Genomic DNA, 19,645 nt, shown 5'->3' on the forward strand with positions numbered 1-19,645 from the left:
GCTAGAGAATTACCTCGCACTTCCATAGAGTCCCCAGAAGAATGACCCTTAGTTTTTACAATAGCGAGAGTACTAGGTAGATGGCATGCGTCTATCAAATCCTGAACTAGAGAAGAATGAGAAATTGGCTTACCCTCAGCAGAACGAAAACCCCTGGATTGCCAGATGCGGCCAAAGTCATGAGCGATACCAAAAGCGTAACGAGAATCAGTGTATAGAGTGACATCTTTTCCCTCAGAAAGAACACACGCACGAGTTAGAGCAAAAAGTTCAGCTGCCTGAGCAGATGAGAAAGGGAGAGAGTAAGCTTCAATGGTTATATCTGGCAATGCACACACAGCATAACCACAAAGAAATTTCCCATCATACGGTTTTGAACAAGAACCATCTACAAACAGAGTGTTACCAGTTGCTAATGGAGTAGAAGACAGATCAGGGCGTATACTAGTGGAGTGAATGATCTCTGAACAGCAGTCATGATCTGTATCTACTACCGTGTCGTCCTGTGCATTGATCAAGCGTGCCAGAGCATATCCAAGGGTGTCAAAAGAAAAGGTGGATTTTATCTCTAAATTACTTGGATTTATAATCTCATACCCAGACCTTCTCTGAGCCGTCATATGTTGTGTTTGAAGGTTCTGTAGCACTTGTTTAACTTGATGTGGAGAATACAAAATTAAAGGATGAGAGAGAACAATCTTCTCAGCATCTTGTACCATCACCGCACAGGCGGCCACAGCCCTGAGACAGGCAGGCAAACCTTGTGCCACAGCATCTAAAGTTTTAGATAAGAAAGCACATGGTCTCATCCCCCCCCCCATGCTCCTGTGCCAATACAGCAGAAGCGGTGCCCCCGTGCTCACACGCATATAGATGGAACGTTTTCTGATAGTTAAGCAGGCCCAGTGCTGGAGCGGAACATAGGGCCTTTTTTAGTTCCTTGTAAGCCTCAACCATGTCAGCAGTCCATGTCAGAGGTTGTTGGAGCGGATCGTTGTGTAAGATGGCTGTCCTGATGCGTTTATCATGAAATGAGCAGTCAGGAATCCACTGACGACAGTAGATGATCAGTCCCAGGAAAGCCATGAGAGCATGTTTAGTGTTTGGACGTTTAGTGTCGAGAATAACCTGGATTCGTTCCTTTGAGAGCCTTCTTTGGCCTTGGGAGAGCTCAAAACCCAGGTATTTTACAGTGTCTCTGCAAAACTGTAATTTAGTCTTTGATACCTTGAAACCCTTCTGTGCCAGGTGTTTCAGGAGACAAATGGTGGCTTCTTCGCAGACAGCAGGCGAAGCGGCAGACACCAGTAGATCATCCGCGTAAGATAGGACAACAGAATCAGTGGGGAGAGTTAGATCACCAAGTGCATCTCTTACTACAGCCGAAAAAACAGCCGAAAAGTCAACACAGCCTTGAGGAAGACGAGACCAGGTGAACTGACGCCCCCTGTGGGTGAAGGCGAACAATGGCTGTGTCTGCTCTTCCACAGGAACACTGAAGAAGGCAGAGCAAAGGTCAATAACAGAAAAATGTGAATGATGACAAGGTATAGAAGAAACAATGGACAGCACATCAGGCACAACAGGTGCTACAGGGATAATTATGTCATTTATTTTTCTTAGATCTTGTGTAAATCTCCACGTACCATCAGGTTTCAAGACTGGGTTAACAGGTGTGTTATAAGAACTTACACATGGTTTAACAACACCCTGCTTGAGCAGTGAGCTTAAAATCTCATCTATTCCTGAAGCCTTGGCCTCGGAGAGTGGATATTGTTTGATGTACACAGGTTGCAAGTGTTTTAATTTAGCTTTATAAGGCACACAGTGAACTAACCCCACCTCATCCTTATGTTCAGCCCACAGACTGCTTGGCACACATTCAAGGGCAGCAGGAAGAGAGCTGTTCTGTGAAGAAAGGAAACAATTATTTACACGCATATTTGTAAGGTGGGAGAAAGAAACTGAATCAGGCACTTCAACAGTGAGTTTCGCTCCAGAAAAAGTCAGGGACATGTGTAGCCTACTCATTAAATCACGACCTAACAGATTAAAAGGACAATCCGGCATGCAAACAAAACGATGAGAAAGATGAATTCCCTTATCTAAAGGACATGTTACAGTTAACTGGGGAGTAAAATAATTCCGTTGAGCAACCCCTTCAATTCCCACAGAGCTGATACTTTTATTCGAGAGCGGCCCCTCGTAATCACGACCCAAAGACGACATTGTGGCTCCCGTTTCAACCAAGAAAGAGAATACGGAACCATCTATACATAATTCTATAAAGGGCAACTCATTAACCTGAGGTGACTCGAAAGTACAAAGTAACATTGCGGGGCTGGAACTCTGCGGGCATCCCTATGCATCATATGCTCCTACCTGCATCCCTGAGAAGGGATTGGGTCTATATTGCTGTTGTTGTTGTTGTACTCGCTGTGGTGGCTGCTGGGAAGGATTAGGAGAAAACACCTCATTAACATCATTCAATTGATTATACACATTTTGTCCACTACGTCCCTCATCTCGGGCCTTCGTGTGACATTCACGAGCCCAATGACCTTCTTTATAACAATAATGACAATAACCAGATCTACGGGGTACACTCTGACCCTGCAGACCTCCTCTACCTCTTCCACGGCCTCTTCGGCCTCCTCTACCTCCCTTTTTTCCACCTCTGTATCCTTCACTTTCCACAAACAAACATGCCACTTGTTTATTTTCTAAAATACCATCTCCTTCTAGTGTTCTCACACGCTCACCTAATTTTTTGATAGTCATTGTAGAACGATCTGACAATTGAAACTTTAAAATTTTCACGATTTCTGGTCGACAATTATTCAAGAAGGTTGTAAGGAAAAGTGGGTTAGGATTTTCTTCAGGGAGGGGCATACCACCCAAAAGGGTCCAGGTCTCTCGAAACCGCTCCAGAAACCTGGATGTAGTCTCACTCTTTTCTTGTCTACAATTAGTTACCTGCGACAGATCTTGACTAGCTTGTTGACGTGCAAGAAGATAAGTAGTTAGCTCATCTTTTAAAAGTTTCATAGCCTCATTAGAATTACCCCAATGAAAGTCATATTCCTTCTTTTTCCGTCTTCCCCCACCCTCTACATATTCCTGTTTCACCACTACAGTCCATGTGTCTTTTTCAGGGTCTAAGCATTTTACTGTTTTTATCAAATCAGCCTCATCGTACCCATCTCCCAAAACCGATTGCAAAATAAAGCGGTAATCCGCACCCACGAGCTGACAGTGCCTAGAAGCCTTTATCAGCATATCAACAAAATGCAAAGGTTTGTTGGGAGAAGGGAGCATCTTAATAATGTCCTTCAGCGTGCTTACGGATGGTGGAAGGATTTTTGGACCCTTTGGTCCCATAGAGAAAACAAACGCAGTGTTTTCTTGTCGAGGTTTGGGGCGAGACCCCTCATCCGGACCTTCATCGTCCGAATTATCATCATCCTCACCATCAGTATCCTCGGGATCATCCGATAGAGGGCTATCAGAAGTTCGTCCTGACACCTTCTTGGGAGTCTTTCCCTTTCCTGAGGCACACACTTCCGACGAAGGTGAGCACGGTTTTGTGGGTACAGGGGAGACAGGCACAGATGGGCAGCTCACAAAAGGATTAGTGGGATTCAAATTAGGATAGATTTTCTCAATAATTAGTTGGTTAGATGCTGACGTTACTATGTCAGCATGATATGGAGGAGGGATCGGAAAGGTTGAGTGAACAGGCGGCTTGAATTTAGTTTCAGATGTAACCTTTGGAATCTTTTTCTTCTGTATTTTAGTTTCTTTTATGTCTAAATATTTATCCCAAAGAGCTTTCATTTCTACCCATTTTTGATAACATGAACCCATATAAGGATAATCCCAACCTGGATCACCCATACCCTCATATATCTGAGAGTAAGCAGAGGCTAGATATTCAGGCTTAAAAGTACCTCCTCGTGGATAGGTTAAAAATTGAGATTGTGGTTCAGTCCACCCTGATAAATTATCAAGCCAAGGTGTGGTAAAGTAAGTAAGTCCACACCTATTCATCCAGTCACGCGGAACCTCTTCTGGGTCCGGCTTTGGATAAGTAGTTGTGTTCTTATTACCCATTTTATAAATGTGAATAAACCCGCGACAGAAAAAACCAATATCTTCAACAAACAACACACAATACTTCAACAAAGACAACAAAAAAGAGCTCAACAAAGACAATAACAAAGAGCGGGCAACAGAATACAGCTTCCACACTATGCTTCAGTTCAAGGAACCTTTCAGAAGCGAGCGCGCGCTAAACAGGCGTAAAAACCCCAAGACAATCCTCCCCCGTACTGTATATGGTCCAGATACCAAAACCCAGGGAGCGTGCTTGCTCTATGCTTATAGAGAAAAAAATTTAAAAGCAGCACTCACCTGATTAGAGGTATCCCGGACGAGCCCCCAAATTGTAAGGATTTCTTGAATTTTGGTAGACCTCCTTTTGTCTACTCAGTGCTCAGCCTGTATTCTGCTTGTCCCGCCTGGTACCAGGGAACCCCTCAATGATACACACAAGTCAGTGCTCAATGAGACGTTCAAAGTTTATTGTGGGAGACAGGAGTATATATACGCACACACACAAAAAACCAAAGAAAAGGTGGATGCAGAAGTGTTTACATCCAGTCTGGAATGCTTTTAACAGATAAGGTAAGGAAGAACATAAATTTAGGAGTAGCTCTCAATTTACGAGCGTTTAACAGTTTTACGACCTTTAACATAAACTTCCATAGGATGTGTTTTTGAAAGCACAGCTTATGTCGTGAGAACAGGACGAAAATCACTCTGTTCTCATGCACACAGAATACAATGAAACATACTAAAAATCAAATATTCCCTACAGAGCGGTTCTTAGTTTCCGCAATCCACATCTCTAGCAATTTAGACTTATACCATACAGTTTTGCAGATCGCGTTCGTCTTCGGTTAAGTGCAGTCGCACATCCCTATTGCCTTCAACAAAGTCTTGTAGCAGCCCTTCATAGTCTGTATAGTACTTATTTTAACATTGTACCGATTGTAGGCATCGTACATAAGCAACTCTAATTTGCCAGTTATTGCAGTCAATTGTTTCCACTTGCCTTCACTGGCATTCATCAGCTCGTGAAGCTTGTCTGCAGAATCCTTGTCATCGAGCACCATCACACGCCCAAAGTCGACGATAGCAGCGTCGTCCTTATCGTCTGACATAGTAAAATTTAAACCAGGCAAGTCAATTCAATTCAATTCAGTTTTATTTATATAGCGCTTTTAACAATGGTCATTGTCTCAAAGCAGCTTCACAAAAATGAAAGCGATTCATAAAAAAATTATAATTATAATAAATTATAATATTTAATAATAATTTTATTTTATATATATATATATATATATATATATATATATATATATACAGACATCCTGGGGAGACGCCGCGCTCCGGACATCCTACTACGAGGGACTGGCTTCGCGCATCAAAGACAAACTGGCCGGACGAGAGCTCCCCGCCACACTGGAGGGGCTAATTCAGCTCGCCCTCCGCATCAACCAGCGCCTCCTCTCTCGTCCGAAGCCAGCCCCGAGGACCCTGCCGCCTGCTTCTACCTACGCCCACACGTCACCTCGACCACCCATCACCTTCACAACCGCCATCACCGAACCCGTCGGATCTCCACATCCTGCCGTGGTTAACACCGGAGCCGGGAAACCCATGCAATTAGGACGAGCCTCCCTGACCGTGTCAGAACGAGAACGCCGGTTTCAAGAGGGTCTGTGTGCCTACTGTGGGTTAGCGGCCCATCACCGGGCGATCTGCCCACTATGCCCGGGAAACGCGCAGCCCCGGTGAGCAGGAGGAGAGACTCACCGGGCACCATCCACCTCTCTACCACTATCAACGCCACCACTTCCCGCCTGACAGTTCAGGTAACCCTCCAATTTGGCCACAAACGGGTCCAAAGTACCGCGTTCATCGATTCTGGTGCCGCAGGAAACTTCATTGACTCCACTTATGCCAAAGAAATGGGGGTAAAGATCGAGGCGTTATCCAAGCTGCTTCACATCAAATCGGTCGACGGTCGGCCCCTTTCATCTAGCCCCATCACTCACCAGACCCAACTTCTTATGTTTATCATCGACCAACATCAAGAACAGCTACAGTTTTTTCTCACACCCATCGCATCACCTCCCGTTATCCTCGGCTATCCATGGTTACTACAGCACGACCCTCTTATCTCATGGGCACAAAACCGGATCCTTCAGTGGGGGCCGACCTGCACCGAGCTCTGCCTCCAAGCTGGGACGTGTTTCAAGGAGTCTGAGGTCCGCGACGTCGACACCGACGCCATTCCATCTGAATATCGAGACCTGGCTAAAGTATTCTGCAAAAGAAGAGCCACTCACCTACCACCTCATCGCTCATACGACCTGGCGATAGAACTTCAGCCGGGCTCTGTCCCCCCCGCAGCCATCTCTACTCTCTGTCGACCACTGAGACACAAGCTATGGAGGAGTACGTCGCCAACGCCCTGCGCCACGGTACCATCCGGCTCTCCTCCTCACCAGCTGCCACAGGGTTTTTCTTCGTTAAGAAGAAAGGGGGCGAACTTTGCCCGTGTGTCGACTATCGGGGACTGAACAAGATCACTATCAAAAAACGACACCCGCTGCCACTCACCAATTCAGCCCTGGACGCCCTCTCTGGTGCCACCATCTTCACGAAGTTGGACCTCCAGAGCGCCTACAACTTGGTGCATATCAGAGAGGTCGATGAGTGGAAGACGGCGTTCATCACTTCCACCGGACACTACGAGAGCCTGGTCATACCCTTCGGACTCTGCAACGCACCCTCCGCCTTCCAACAATTTATCAATGAGTGACTTCGCCCGTGTGTCTACTATCGGGGACTGAACAAGATCACTATAAAAAACCGACACCCGCTGCCACTCACCAACTCAGCCCTGGACGCCCTCTCTGGTGCCACCATCTTCACGAAGTTGGACCTCCGGAGCGCCTACAACTTGGTGCATATCAGAGAGGGCGATGAGTGGAAGACGGCGTTCATCACTTCCACCGGACACTACGAGAGCCTGGTCATACCCTTCGGACTCTGCAACGCACCCTCCGCCTTCCAACAATTTATCAATGACGTCCTCAGAGACATGCTGGGCCGATGGGTGTTCGTCTACCTAGACGACATCCTCATCTATTCCCATAACCTCAAGGAACACATCCAACATGTTCGGGCTGTTCTTAAGAGATTGCTCGCTCACCAACTGTACTGTAAGCTGGAAAAATGTGCCTTTCACAAGCACTTCACCACGTTCCTGGGTTTTGTCATCTCGCCCCAGGGTGTGGCCATGGATCCACAGAAGCTCGAAGCTGTGCGTCACTGGCCCCTACCCAGGACCCTCAAACAGCTTCAATGGTTTCTGGGGTTTGCGAATTTCTGTCGTTGCTTTATCGGGGGTTAAAATACAGTTGCAGCACCATTAACTGCTTTGACCAGGCCCTCGCTTCACCCGTTTCGTCTTACAACCGCCGCCATCTCCTCCTTTCAAAAACTGTGTCATCGTTTCACCACCGCTCCCATCCTTCTCCACCCAGACGCCAACCAACCTTTCGTTGTGGAGGTGGACGCGTCGGATGTGGGTGCGGCGCCGTTCTCTCCCAATGAGGTCCAGACCAGAAACTATACCTGTGTGGTTTCTTCTCCAAGAAATTCAACCCCACTCAGCAGTGATACGGGGTAGGGGACCGCAAACTGCTGGGCATAAAGTGGGCCTTGGAGGAATGACATCACTCCAAGGCGCCAGTGAGCCATTCATCGCCTGGACCGACCACCAGAACCTCATCACCATAAGGAACCTAAGGCAGCTCAATCCACGACAAGCACGGTGGGCTCTCTTTTTCGAACAGTACGACTTCCATCTGTCATACCGCCCGGGGTCCAAGAACACCAAGGCCGACGCACTATCAAGACAGTACGACGAAGACCTTCCCCAGGCGGATCCCGTGCCTGTCATCCCCTCTTCCCGGATCATTGCACCCCTTCAATGGAACTTAGAGACAAGGGTCCGCCAGGCACAGGCTGCAGAGACCGGGCCGGCAAAGCGTGCCGCCTGGACGACTCTACGTACCCCAGAATGTAAGATCAGACGTCCTCCAATGGGGCCTCTTCTCATCGGTCGCCGGACACCAAGGGACATGGAGGACCCTCTCATTCATCCGACGGGCGTTCTGGTGGCCCTCCATGAGAAGGGACGTCACTGAGTTCGTTCAGGCATGCCCGGTGTGCGCCAGGGCCAAGGACATCAATCAACCATCCCCGGGAGAGCTCAAACCACTTCCCGTTCCTCGACGGCCCTGGACGCACATCACCCTGGATTTCATCACGGGCCTGCCAGTTTCCGAAGGTAAAGACACCATAGTCACCATTGTTGACCGGTTCTCCAAGGCAGTGCACCTGGTGGCCCTCACCGGACTCCCATCAGCCAAAACCACTGCTGAACTAACACTGGAACACGTAGTCCGTCTGCATGGGTTCCCCAAAGACATCGTCTCGGACAGGGGGCCCCAGTTCACCGCCCGGTTCTGGAAGGCCTTCTGCCGTCTGATCAATTCCACCAGTAGTCTGTCATCTGGATACCATCCCCAGACTAATGGTCAGACGGAACGGACCAACCAACAACTGGAGCGCTACCTAAGGTGTTTTGTGGCTGATCGCCAGCACTCCTGGGCCCGTTACCTCGTATGAACCAGAACTTTCTCCCAACCTGCACGTCTCATCTGCCACCAACCTAAGCCCATTTGAGGTATGCTATGGTTTGCAACCTCCGATGTTTGCCCATCAAGAACCGGAGGTTGACGTACCATCGGCCCAACGTTTGGTCCGTAGGTGTCGACGGCTCTGGAACCAAGCCAGCCTCGCGATCCAGAAGGCCAATCATCAATACATTACTTAATTCCGTTCCTCCGGGACGCTTGTACAGAGTAGGTGACAAGGTATGGTTATCCACAAAGAACCTACATCTTCACACGGAATCCAAGAAACTTTCACCCCGCTTCATAGGACCATACCGCATCACCCTAAGGATAAACCCTGTCACCTACCGGCTCCAGCTGCCTGCGGCGCTCCGGATTCATCCCGTATTCCACACATCCCAACTCAAACCCTTCATCACCTCTCCATCACCTCTCCGCCAGGAGCCGGTCCTGGACAGGGGGGTACTGTCATGCACACTCAAGACGCGACCGGCACTAAGACCCGGAAGTAATGCGGTCGCGAACCAGGAAGTATAAAAGGAGTAAACAAACCACAGTACAACGCTCAGTGAGAACAGCAGAGGTCCTAAAACTGACCCTTGTGGGACCCCATATTTCACTGGCATTACACCAGACAGTTCTCTATTTAGATCTACAAAATGGTATCGATCAGACAGGTATGATCTAAACCATTTTAATGCCTGTCCCTGAATACCTATGCGATTTTCTAAGCGATCTTTGAGAATATTATGATCTATAGCGTTGAAGATCACTAAGATCAAGCAAGTCAAGCTCAAGCAAGATCAAGCAAGTCCTCTTATCGCTTTCGTTTTCGGTTGCTTGTCGACGGTCGATGTGCGTTTTTTTGAGATTGCACGCATACTCTTTACTCCACATTCACACTCTTAATTCACTTATCTTCATTTTTGCAGTGGAAAAAGCCTTTGACTGTGAGACTGTAAGCTAAAAGATACAGTAAAATAAGTTGTTGTAACTGTAATCTACTGAAGCTACAGAACACAGTTAACGACTTGTCGTGACTACAGTGGATTTATGCAAGAAACTGTAACAACTGTTGTACTTTGATGTTGAAAATAAAACAAGAGACAAAGAAATCAACGCACGTCTGGAGTCGTGAGTAACACTGTGTAACAAGAAAGATACGTGTCAGAACTTGTGAATAACATGCACGTACATGTAAAGTCTGGATAAATGCAGAGGGTTGTGTCAGGAAGGGCATCTGACGTAAAAACATTTGCCAAATCAATGATGCGAATAACAAATATCATTTCCTACCGGATTGGTTGCGGTCTTGGTTAACAACGACCGCCACCGGTGCTGTTGACCTATAGGGTGCCGGTGGTAATTGGGCCACTGTTGGTTGAAAATGTAGAGGAGGAAGGCATGTTTGAAAGCAGAGACAGAAAATAAAAGGCAAGAGTTTAGGAGTGATAGTAGGGACTTTGAATGTTACATTAAGTTAGTTGGTGTGAGAGAAGAGGATGCAGAGGATAGGGTTAGATGGAGGCAGATGATTCGCTGTGGTGACCCCTGAAGGGGGCAACTGAAAGACCAAGAAGAAGAATGGAAACTCGGATTACGAGCATAATTTGTATCTCAAAACACAGAATAACGCACGTTTCCCTTTGTGCACGCAGGTGCTGTGTATGTGTGTGCGCGTGTGTGTATGTACATCTCGCATTTGCGTTCACACACACCGGACAGCATTACCCACAATGCATTTTATGCACAGGACTACACTTCCTCTCGTCTCTCTCCCGCTACACTGTTTTATCTGAAATTAGCAATAAACATCGCCAATGACACTCGTGTGAGCGCAAACTAACAGAACCCTGCTGTAAAGTAAAACAAACAAACAAATGACTCAGCACCTTAACTGTGAACACACAGAACACACACACACAGCCGGCACAATGTCAAATTACGCTCGCTCGCGCTCGCACAGACACACACAAACACACAGACCGCGATGAGGAATAAAATAGATTTTTAACCTTTGTATTAAGAATTTCTTTTGCCTTACTTGCGCGCACACACGTGTGTTATAAGAAACAGTACAAGCGCTGTACACATGCGCTTCCGAACACAAAATAAAATGTTTTACACACACACAGGGTCATAGTGTTATAGTAAACAGTACACGCGTGCACGGATGTTGATTATACCAGTAAAAGACGAGCACTAAGACCCAGCAGGAGAGACGATTCCACAGATCCTCTTACTATATACTGTATGTATAGGGCCAGGGGTAGCTCAGTGGTTAAGGCATTGGACTACGGTTCGGAAGATCCCAGGTTCAAACCCCACAACCACCAATTTGCCACTGTTGGGCTCTTGAGCAAGGCCCTTAATCCTCAACTATTCAGATGTGTAATGAGATAAAAATGTAAGTCGCTCTGGATAAGAGCGTCTGCCAAATGCCTAAATATATATATATATAGTAAAAGGCTTAAAATATTGCAATGCACACAACATTATGGGTGATATATTAACGTTCAAACAGGGACAAGTAATAGGCTGGCGAATACATGACCAAGACGGCAAGTCTTTGTGATGTATCAAGAGCCACGGTATCCAGGGTAATGTCAGACAAACCACATCCAACAGGAGTAATTGTGGATGCAAGAGTAAGCTGTCTGAAAGATGTCCGGGTGCTGCCCAACTCACTGCAGAATTAAATGTGCACCGCAACTCTACTGTTTGCACCAAATCTGTTCGTCAGGAGCTCCACAGGGTCACTGTACATGGCCGGGCCGCTATAGCTAAACTATTGGTCACTCGTGCCAATGCCAGTTTCAGTGGTGCCAGCAGGGAAAATCTTGGGCTCTGGACAATGTGAAACATGTATTGTTCTCTGATGAGTCTACTTTCAAGGTCTTTCCCTGACGCTGTGGAGAAGCCCCAAAGAAGCATACCAACCAGACTGTTGCATGTGATGTTCTACTCAGCTGTCATTGAATCCGTCCTGTGCAATTCCATAACTGTCTGGTTTGGCTCAGCTACGAAAGCAGACATCAGAAGACTACACAGGATGGTTCGGACTGCTGAAAAAATTATTGGCACTCCACTGACCACCCTGCAAGAACTGTATACATCCAGAGTGAGGAAAAGGGCTCGGAATATTACTTTGGACCCCTCACACCCAAGCCACCTTCTATTTGAACTTTTGCCGTCGGGTCGATGCTATAGAGCTCCAAACACTAGGACAGTGAGGCACAAAAACATTTTTTTTTCCCCAGGCAATCTACCTCATGAACAGCTAAACATCATTTTAACTGTCAATAAATAACCTGTATGTGCAATATTCTGTACAGTACCACTGTGCAATATACTGTATAATACCACAGATTTCAGATATTTATGTAGCCTCATTTAAAAGTATTTCACACGCTACTCCATTTGATGTCAACCTTTTTTTTGTCATGCTGTTTTGTTTTGTCATTTGTTTTTTGTTCTGGAAGCTCTGTCACTAAAACAGATTCCTTGTATGTGCAAGCGCACTTGGCAATAAAACTCTTTCTGATTCTGATTGTCCCAAAGCAGCTTTACACAATCAAAAGAATTATTTAAGTTTGTATGAAATGTGAATGTGTATGAATCAAAATTATAAGATTGTCACTGTTGAGCAAGCCGAAAACGACGGTGACAGTGGCAAGGAAAAACTCCCTGAGATGGTAATAGGAAGAAACCTTGAGAGGAACCAGACTCAACAGGGAACCAATCCTCATTTGGGAGAAAACGGATAGCAGGGATTGATCTGCATAATACTATGTAAGACTGGAAGTTCAGTATAACAGCGACTGAAGTCACAGGTCCTCAGAGAACAGCTGTCTGCATCCATCAAGGACAGGACCATCTTTGTGGAAAAGTGGAACCATCTCCAGTCACCACACGCATCCCAGGAAGACCACACGGGGCATCCATGTGACAAGATCTCCAACCAGAAGCAGGACTCTAGGATGAGTTAGACAGGTCCAGAGAGCAGAGGGAGTCTGGATCACTGGCAGCTCAGGAGCGACATGTATAGATCGACAGAGAGATAGGTAGAGGAAAAAGGAGAAAGGGAGAGAAAGAGAGGAGAGAGCAGAAGAGGAGAGAACAAAAGAGATGAAGAGATGGCAGTTAGGTATGGTCACAGTCAAACAATGTATAAGGTGAATGTACACTACCGTTCAAAAGTTTGGGGTCACTTTTTAACTCCATGATCGTTCCTGATTTTTATTTCTTTCTACATTGTAAAGGAATGATGAAGGCATCCAAAAATGCATTAATCTCCTTTAAACAGTTAATGGTGAGATGTGTCTGTTACGTATGCTCTGTAAAGACTTTATAACGATTCTAATCTGAGGTGCTGTTAATTGGTCATTTTTCTGGCTGATAAATCTAAATTAACTTCTCGTCTGCGGCAGAGGTAGGTTTTGGTCTCGCCCTCCTGAGATGGCCTTCATGAGAGCCAGTTTCATTATGGTGCTTGACAATACTGTTTTCGTAAGAACTATTACAAAAAGGCTGACCTCTGTGTCTTAAAATAACAACTAACTGTTGTTTTTGTTCTTGTTACGTAATTACGTAATTCCATATGTGTTATTTTGGAGTTTTGAAATCCCCAGTATTGTTGTAGAATGTAGAAAATAAATCACTAAACAAAAACAAAGAAATTTGCAAGTGACCCCAAACTTTTAAACAGTAGTGTATATTTAGTGCAGAGTGCAAGCAGGCATTAAAACACAGAAGGAAACACAGACATGAGGGCTCCCTAAGTTGTAAAGCAACCAATCACCTCAACGTCAGCCTACTACAGCTAAAAGTGTAGACTACAGCGTAAAAAATGACACTCGCCACAACAGTTTCATAGAACATCCGTAGAATGGTGATAAAGATGTTAAAAGACCTGAGCCGTCAAAGAAAGAACAACCGGCTCTGTCCTTTTTTGTAGAGTGCCGTTGTGTTGAGTGACCAGTCAAGTTTGTTATGCAGATGGATTCTCAGATATTTGTATTTAGAGACCATGTCCACTTTCTCCCCCTTATCAGATATAGGAGTCACAGGGGTCTTGCTTCTCCTAAAGTCTACAACCATCTCCTTTCTTTTCCTGATGTTCAGTTGTAGGTGATTACGCTCACACCAGGAAATGAAGTCATCCACTACAGACTGGTACTCCGAGGTGTCACCCTCCTTTATACACCCAACAACCACAGAGTCGTCAGAGAACTTCTGCAGGTGGCATGACTCTGAGTTATATCTAAAGTCAGATGTATAGAGGGTGAAAAGAAACGGAGACAGTACAGTCCCCTGGGGAGCTCCAGTGCTACAGATCAAAGTCTCGGACACACAGTTCTGTAGTCGGACATACTGGGGACGGCAGGTCAGATAGTCCATGATCCACGAAACCAAGCGGGTGTCAATCTTTATGTTCATTAGTTTCTCCCCCGGTACTGCCGGTTGGATGGTGTTAAAGGCACTGGAGAAGTCAAAGAACATCATCCTTACGGTGGTCCTAGGCTTGTCAAGGTGAGAGTAGGTATGATGCAGCAGGTGTATTATGGCATCATCGACTCCCATGAATGGCTGATAGGCAAACTGAAGCGGGTCCAAAGAGGACTTTACCAGGGGATGAAGTGTAGGGACACCAAGGACGTGGTGTTTTGGGTACCGGCACAATGCATGATGTTTTCCACAGTGCAGGGACTTTCTGCAGAGACAGGCTCAGGCTAAAGAGGTACTGGAGGACACCACATAGTTGGGGAGCACAAGATTTCAGGACTCTCGGATTGATCTTATCCGGACCTACAGCTTTTGTAGGGCTGATCTTCCTGAGGCCAAGTTTTACCTGATCCACTGAGATATTGATTGTTGGGAGTGCAGGAGTAGTGACTGTGACTGTTCTCTTTGTAAGGGAGGACATAAGAGCAGGAAAGTGTGGATTGGGGCTGAAGCTGGGAGAAGTGTGAGACATAGGGACATCAAATCTATTAAAGAAAGTGTTGAAGTCGTTTGCACGTTCCACATTTCCCTCAATATCCTGGCCGCTTGTCTTATAGCCAGTGATGTTCCTCATGCCCCTCCATACCTCTCTCGTGTTGTTCTGTTTCAGCCTTTGTTCCAGTTTTCTGCTGTATGACTCTGTTCCCTCCTTGATTTTACCAGTTAGCATTTTTTAAACCTTCTTCACTGCTTCCTTATCACCAGAACTAAAAGCATTTTTTTTTTTTGCATTTAAACATGCTTTAATGTCCTTGGTGACCCAGGGTTTATTGTTGGGGAAACAGCGAATATCTCTCATCGGTACACATGTGTCAACACAGAAGTTAATGTACTCCGTGATGCAGTCCGTCATTTCATCAATGTCCTCGCCATATGATGCACTGAGAACCTCCCAGTCCGTAGCCTTGAAACAATCCTGTAATGTAGCAGTGGCTCCTTCTGACCACCTTCTTACACTCGTCACTATGGCAGGCTGTCTCTGAACAACGGGTTTGTATGTTGGCATGAGGTGGACCAGGTTGTGATCTGACCTCCCCAGGGGGGGAAGTGCTGCAGCACTGTAAGCACCTTTAACATTAGCATACAGCAGGTCTAGTGTCCTCTCCCCCCTAGAGTGGCAATCCACATATTGAGTGAAAGTGGGAATAGTCTTGGTCAGCGATGTGTGGTTGAAATCACCGGAGATCAGGAGAAAGGCATCAGGGTGTTGTGTCTGGAGTTTGGCAGTTACAGAATAAATGACATCACAGACGGCAGTGTCATTTGCGGACGGAGGAATGTACACAGCCGTTATTATCAAATGGGAGAATTCTCTTGGTAAATAATAAGGGCGAAGTCCGACAGCCAACAGTTTAATATCTAGACTACAAACGCGCTCCTTAACAGTCACATGACCAGGGTTACACCACACATTGTTGATGAAAACAGCCAACCCCTCTCCTTTCCTCCTACCGCTCTCTCTCCTTGTCCTGTCGCTCCGTATCACGCTGAAGCCGTCAAGTGTAATATTAGCTTCAGTGCAATCAGCTTCTTGCTGTTGCGTGGTGATCACCCGGAGCGCCGAAAACGTAAGTAATATTGCATAACTCAGAACAAGAACGCGTTCAAAACGCATGGTTAGAAAGGGCAACCTTACTTGTTAAATACAAAATAAAGTTATAAGTAAACAATAGAAGGAAAGTATAATAAAAAGTAAAAACACACGAGAATTCCGAGAGCAACCACACCAAGCTGCTGCACGCTCGCGCATGCGCAGTCCAGATATATCTATTATATTATTATATATTAGATAATAAGCGAGAGAGATGACTGATAATAAAATTGTAGTGGTCTGTCTGTCTGCTGCTAGACAGTGATTGCCAAAAGTACCTGTTCCAACTGCCTGCACAAAGATATTGACCATAAATGGCCACTATACAACTGACTGACAATACATATAATCTTTGATGTCTAATGTAAGACCTGAAAGTTTCAAGTTGAGGCAGAAGACTGATTTATTGACTGATTAAAGTCTTAAGTCATCAAAAAGGTGCTTTAAGAACAAGTCAGGTGAGGCAAGTCCAAACCTATGCTCTTACCCATTTTGCAAAAAAAAGTATTTTTTCTTCCATCTACTTTGTCTTCTCTGATGTCGCTTTCAAATTGTTCCTCTCATGTGCCCCCGCTGGTGTCAATTACCTTTGTCTAATGGTCAATATATATGTTGAGCATATTTTATTAACTAGTAATGAATTTTAAATATTCTAAATTCACCATGACAGAAAGTAAAGGGATCACAAGAGTCCCATCAGTTAGTTCACGAGCTTGTAAGAGGGGAGAAACATTCTGCGTGTATTTAGTTTAGGCTTTTTTTTCATATGTTATTATTCTGTCATTCAAATTAGGGAGGTGTGATCAACTTCTAAAGTATAAAAGACCAGAGCTGCATGAGCCGTAAGTCATTTAACTCTGACTTTTTACATTTTCTGTTTTACTTTTAAATCTTGTAGATATTACAGAAATGCTGTACTCATGAACCTGAAAGTGTTTAACCAGTCTGATCGCTGTGAGCATTTCTCTTGTCCAAAGAGATCTGAATCTCCTGCACTTTATTTCTTACTATATCTGTTTTCAGCTGCTGTGGTTCTGCTAACAGTGTGTGGAAATATGCTTGTCATCATCTCTGTTTTTCATTTCAAGCAGCTTCACACACCAACAAACACACTCGTGCTCTCTCTGGCTGTGTCGGATTTCCTCGTTGGCATTTTTGCAATGCCGCTAATGTTAATCTGGACTATTGAGTCATGCTGGATTTTTGGGAGAGTTTTCTGCAGCATGTACTGGCTGGTTAGTGGTCTTCTCATAATATCAACCTATACTATTGCTCAGATTGCTGTGGACCGGTATTTGGCTCTCTCAAACCCCTTTCTCTACATGAACATTGTGTCTGTGATAATCACATGTGTTGTAATTGTTTTCACTTGGTTTCTAGTGCTGGTGTATACCATAGCACTCCTTTATTTTAATGGAAACTTCTCAAATTCTATAGTGTGTCCTGGAGAGTGCTATCTCTTTGTAAATGAGGTTTGGTCTGTAATTGATCTTGTATTTTCCTTTATATTTCCATGTTCTGTCATAATCATATTGTATACTCGAGTTTTTGTGATTGCTAAGAAACATGCCACTGCTATCAGAGAGCTTAATAATCACACACGACCTAAAACACAGAAAATCACCTCACACTCAATGAAATCTGAGAAAAAAGCAGCTAAAGTCCTCGGCATTTTAGTGTGTGTGTTTCTGGTGTGTTTACTTCCATATTATATTTACAGTTTATTAGGAAATGTTATTAAATTACAAACAGAAACATTTCACAAATTGTCAATCTTGTTTTTCCTTAACTCCACCATTAATCCTTTTATTTATGGTCTGTTTTACCCATGGTTTAGGAGGTGCATTAAATTAATTATAACGTTGCAAATATTTCACACAGACTCTGCATTAATCAATGTTCTTTCATAAAATTATATATATAATATATATATATATATATAAAAACTTCTTATTATGGTGTGCCTAAATATTGAGGTTATATTAAAAATGTGAAAGAATATTAGCTCCAGAAGTATAGAGGTTGAATATTTAAAAATGTGTTTTATTTTATATGTTAAAACTTTAATTTTCCTGTTAAAATGTTATAAAGTGCAAAAAATGAGCAGGAGTATTAATAGTTTTTTCTATGCCGATATATATTTTGATCTACTGAATAACATACAATCACAGAAACACGTCTCATTATCGCACAGTGTTACACAGATTTTCAGGTGAAAGTAGATGTTTTATAGGGCAGAAGAGGAGGGTGAGTGGCATATTTGTAATATACCACCTTTCTCAAACCCAATGATTACTTCTGTCAATATAATAACAATTTTTAAGCTCAAACTGAAGAATCACAAGGATAAAAAAATTACCTTTTCATATATATATAATGTTTTATATAAGGTTTAGGGAATGCATTACATTAATTATACCATTGCAAATATTCCAAATGAAGTATGCACTAATAACTGTTCTTTCATTAATTAACATTAGTTTTAGTTTGTGTGCTGATATGGAAACTACTGTTATAATGTATATAAAGTAAATGTCTGTAAAAAATCTATGTCATATAAAACACACTGTACTTGGCTTTTTTTTACCTCTTCTGTATTATTTTGATGTTATAAACACATGGATAAGGCAGGATATTAGTTTCCAAATGCATAAAAAAAAATCTTCTCAGTATTTCATACTTCTATAGTCGATATTCACCAGGTAATGCGATGAAGCCGCTCATGAATAATAATTACAATATTTTTAAGCTGTACTATCGTCTTCAACTCTCAAACTTTACTCAAACTGTAAAAGAGTCACTGACTTTAGGAAGGAAAGCAGGGTAGGGCAGCTGTGTGACTTGGTGGAGTGATTTAAGATAAAGTGTGTGCACAAAGGTCAATCACAGTAATGCTTTAAGCTCTCTCGCTTGCATAGTAAATGCAAGTGTATCAGTAAATGAGTATCAGGTTAGATGTACTTTAAATATTGGGGGTTAAATCTCCAATGGTTTAAAAAGTGATGGTAACAGTTAATCTAAAACTATCTAGATTCCATCTTTGTGACAAATCCTTGATATTGGCTTAAATAAAGCATGACCTTGGCTTCATGAGTGTGTCCTATGTTCACATTCACCCCTACTGAACCTACTGGACTTTAGTGGTAGCTTAGCAGGTTAAGGCTCCAAGTTACTGATTAAAAGGTTTGTGGCTCAAGCCCCAAGTGCAATTCAGGAAGGCCCTTTTATCTAACAGTGGCCAGTTATCTATAAAAGTTGTTACTTAAGCCCGTTTTTAAAGCCAGAACTGAATTATGGTAGCAATGTGTAATACTATGTTTGCTATAAAGATGTCAGTAGTCGCACCATCTTTGATGATATCATGTAACTATGTTTCTTTGTGCATATATTTTCATGTTGAAGTCTGTATACATTTTCGGGCCCCTCTCTAGATTCAATAGGGGATAATCAGACACCCTCATAAATTTGTTTACACTTCTGATCTAACATTGACATTTAAATTAAATCTTGAAATTAAAATAATACTTGGACATTCTGAAAAGATATCTCAAATTATTATTTCATCTCCTTTAAATTGTGTCTCAGAAAAAATGCACCTTAAGATGCACCTTGCTACTACATTAAAACATACATTTAATGTACAGTATGTCAGTAACTATAGCTTTATCAGTAATCTCCCAGTTATGAACTATGTTTGGACCAGCATCTGACCACGCAGAACTCAATGATGTGACTAAATTCTTAGTTTCATTGTTCCACTTTACTCAAAATT

The 19,645-nt window shown here is 43.8% G+C and overlaps 1 protein-coding gene across 1 annotated transcript; it reads left to right on the forward strand.

Moving 5' to 3' along the window:
• The first annotated feature begins 16,793 nt into the window (after positions 1-16,793).
• LOC128513036 (trace amine-associated receptor 13c-like) lies at positions 16,794-17,783 on the forward strand. Its single transcript, XM_053486644.1, has one exon. The coding sequence runs from the start codon at positions 16,794-16,796 to the stop codon at positions 17,781-17,783; it is 990 nt and encodes a 329-aa protein (XP_053342619.1).
• The last annotated feature ends 1,862 nt before the right edge of the window (positions 17,784-19,645 follow it).

Source organism: Clarias gariepinus, chromosome 2, assembly GCF_024256425.1.
Source record: "Clarias gariepinus isolate MV-2021 ecotype Netherlands chromosome 2, CGAR_prim_01v2, whole genome shotgun sequence".
NCBI classification, from domain to species: Eukaryota; Metazoa; Chordata; class Actinopteri; order Siluriformes; family Clariidae; genus Clarias; species Clarias gariepinus.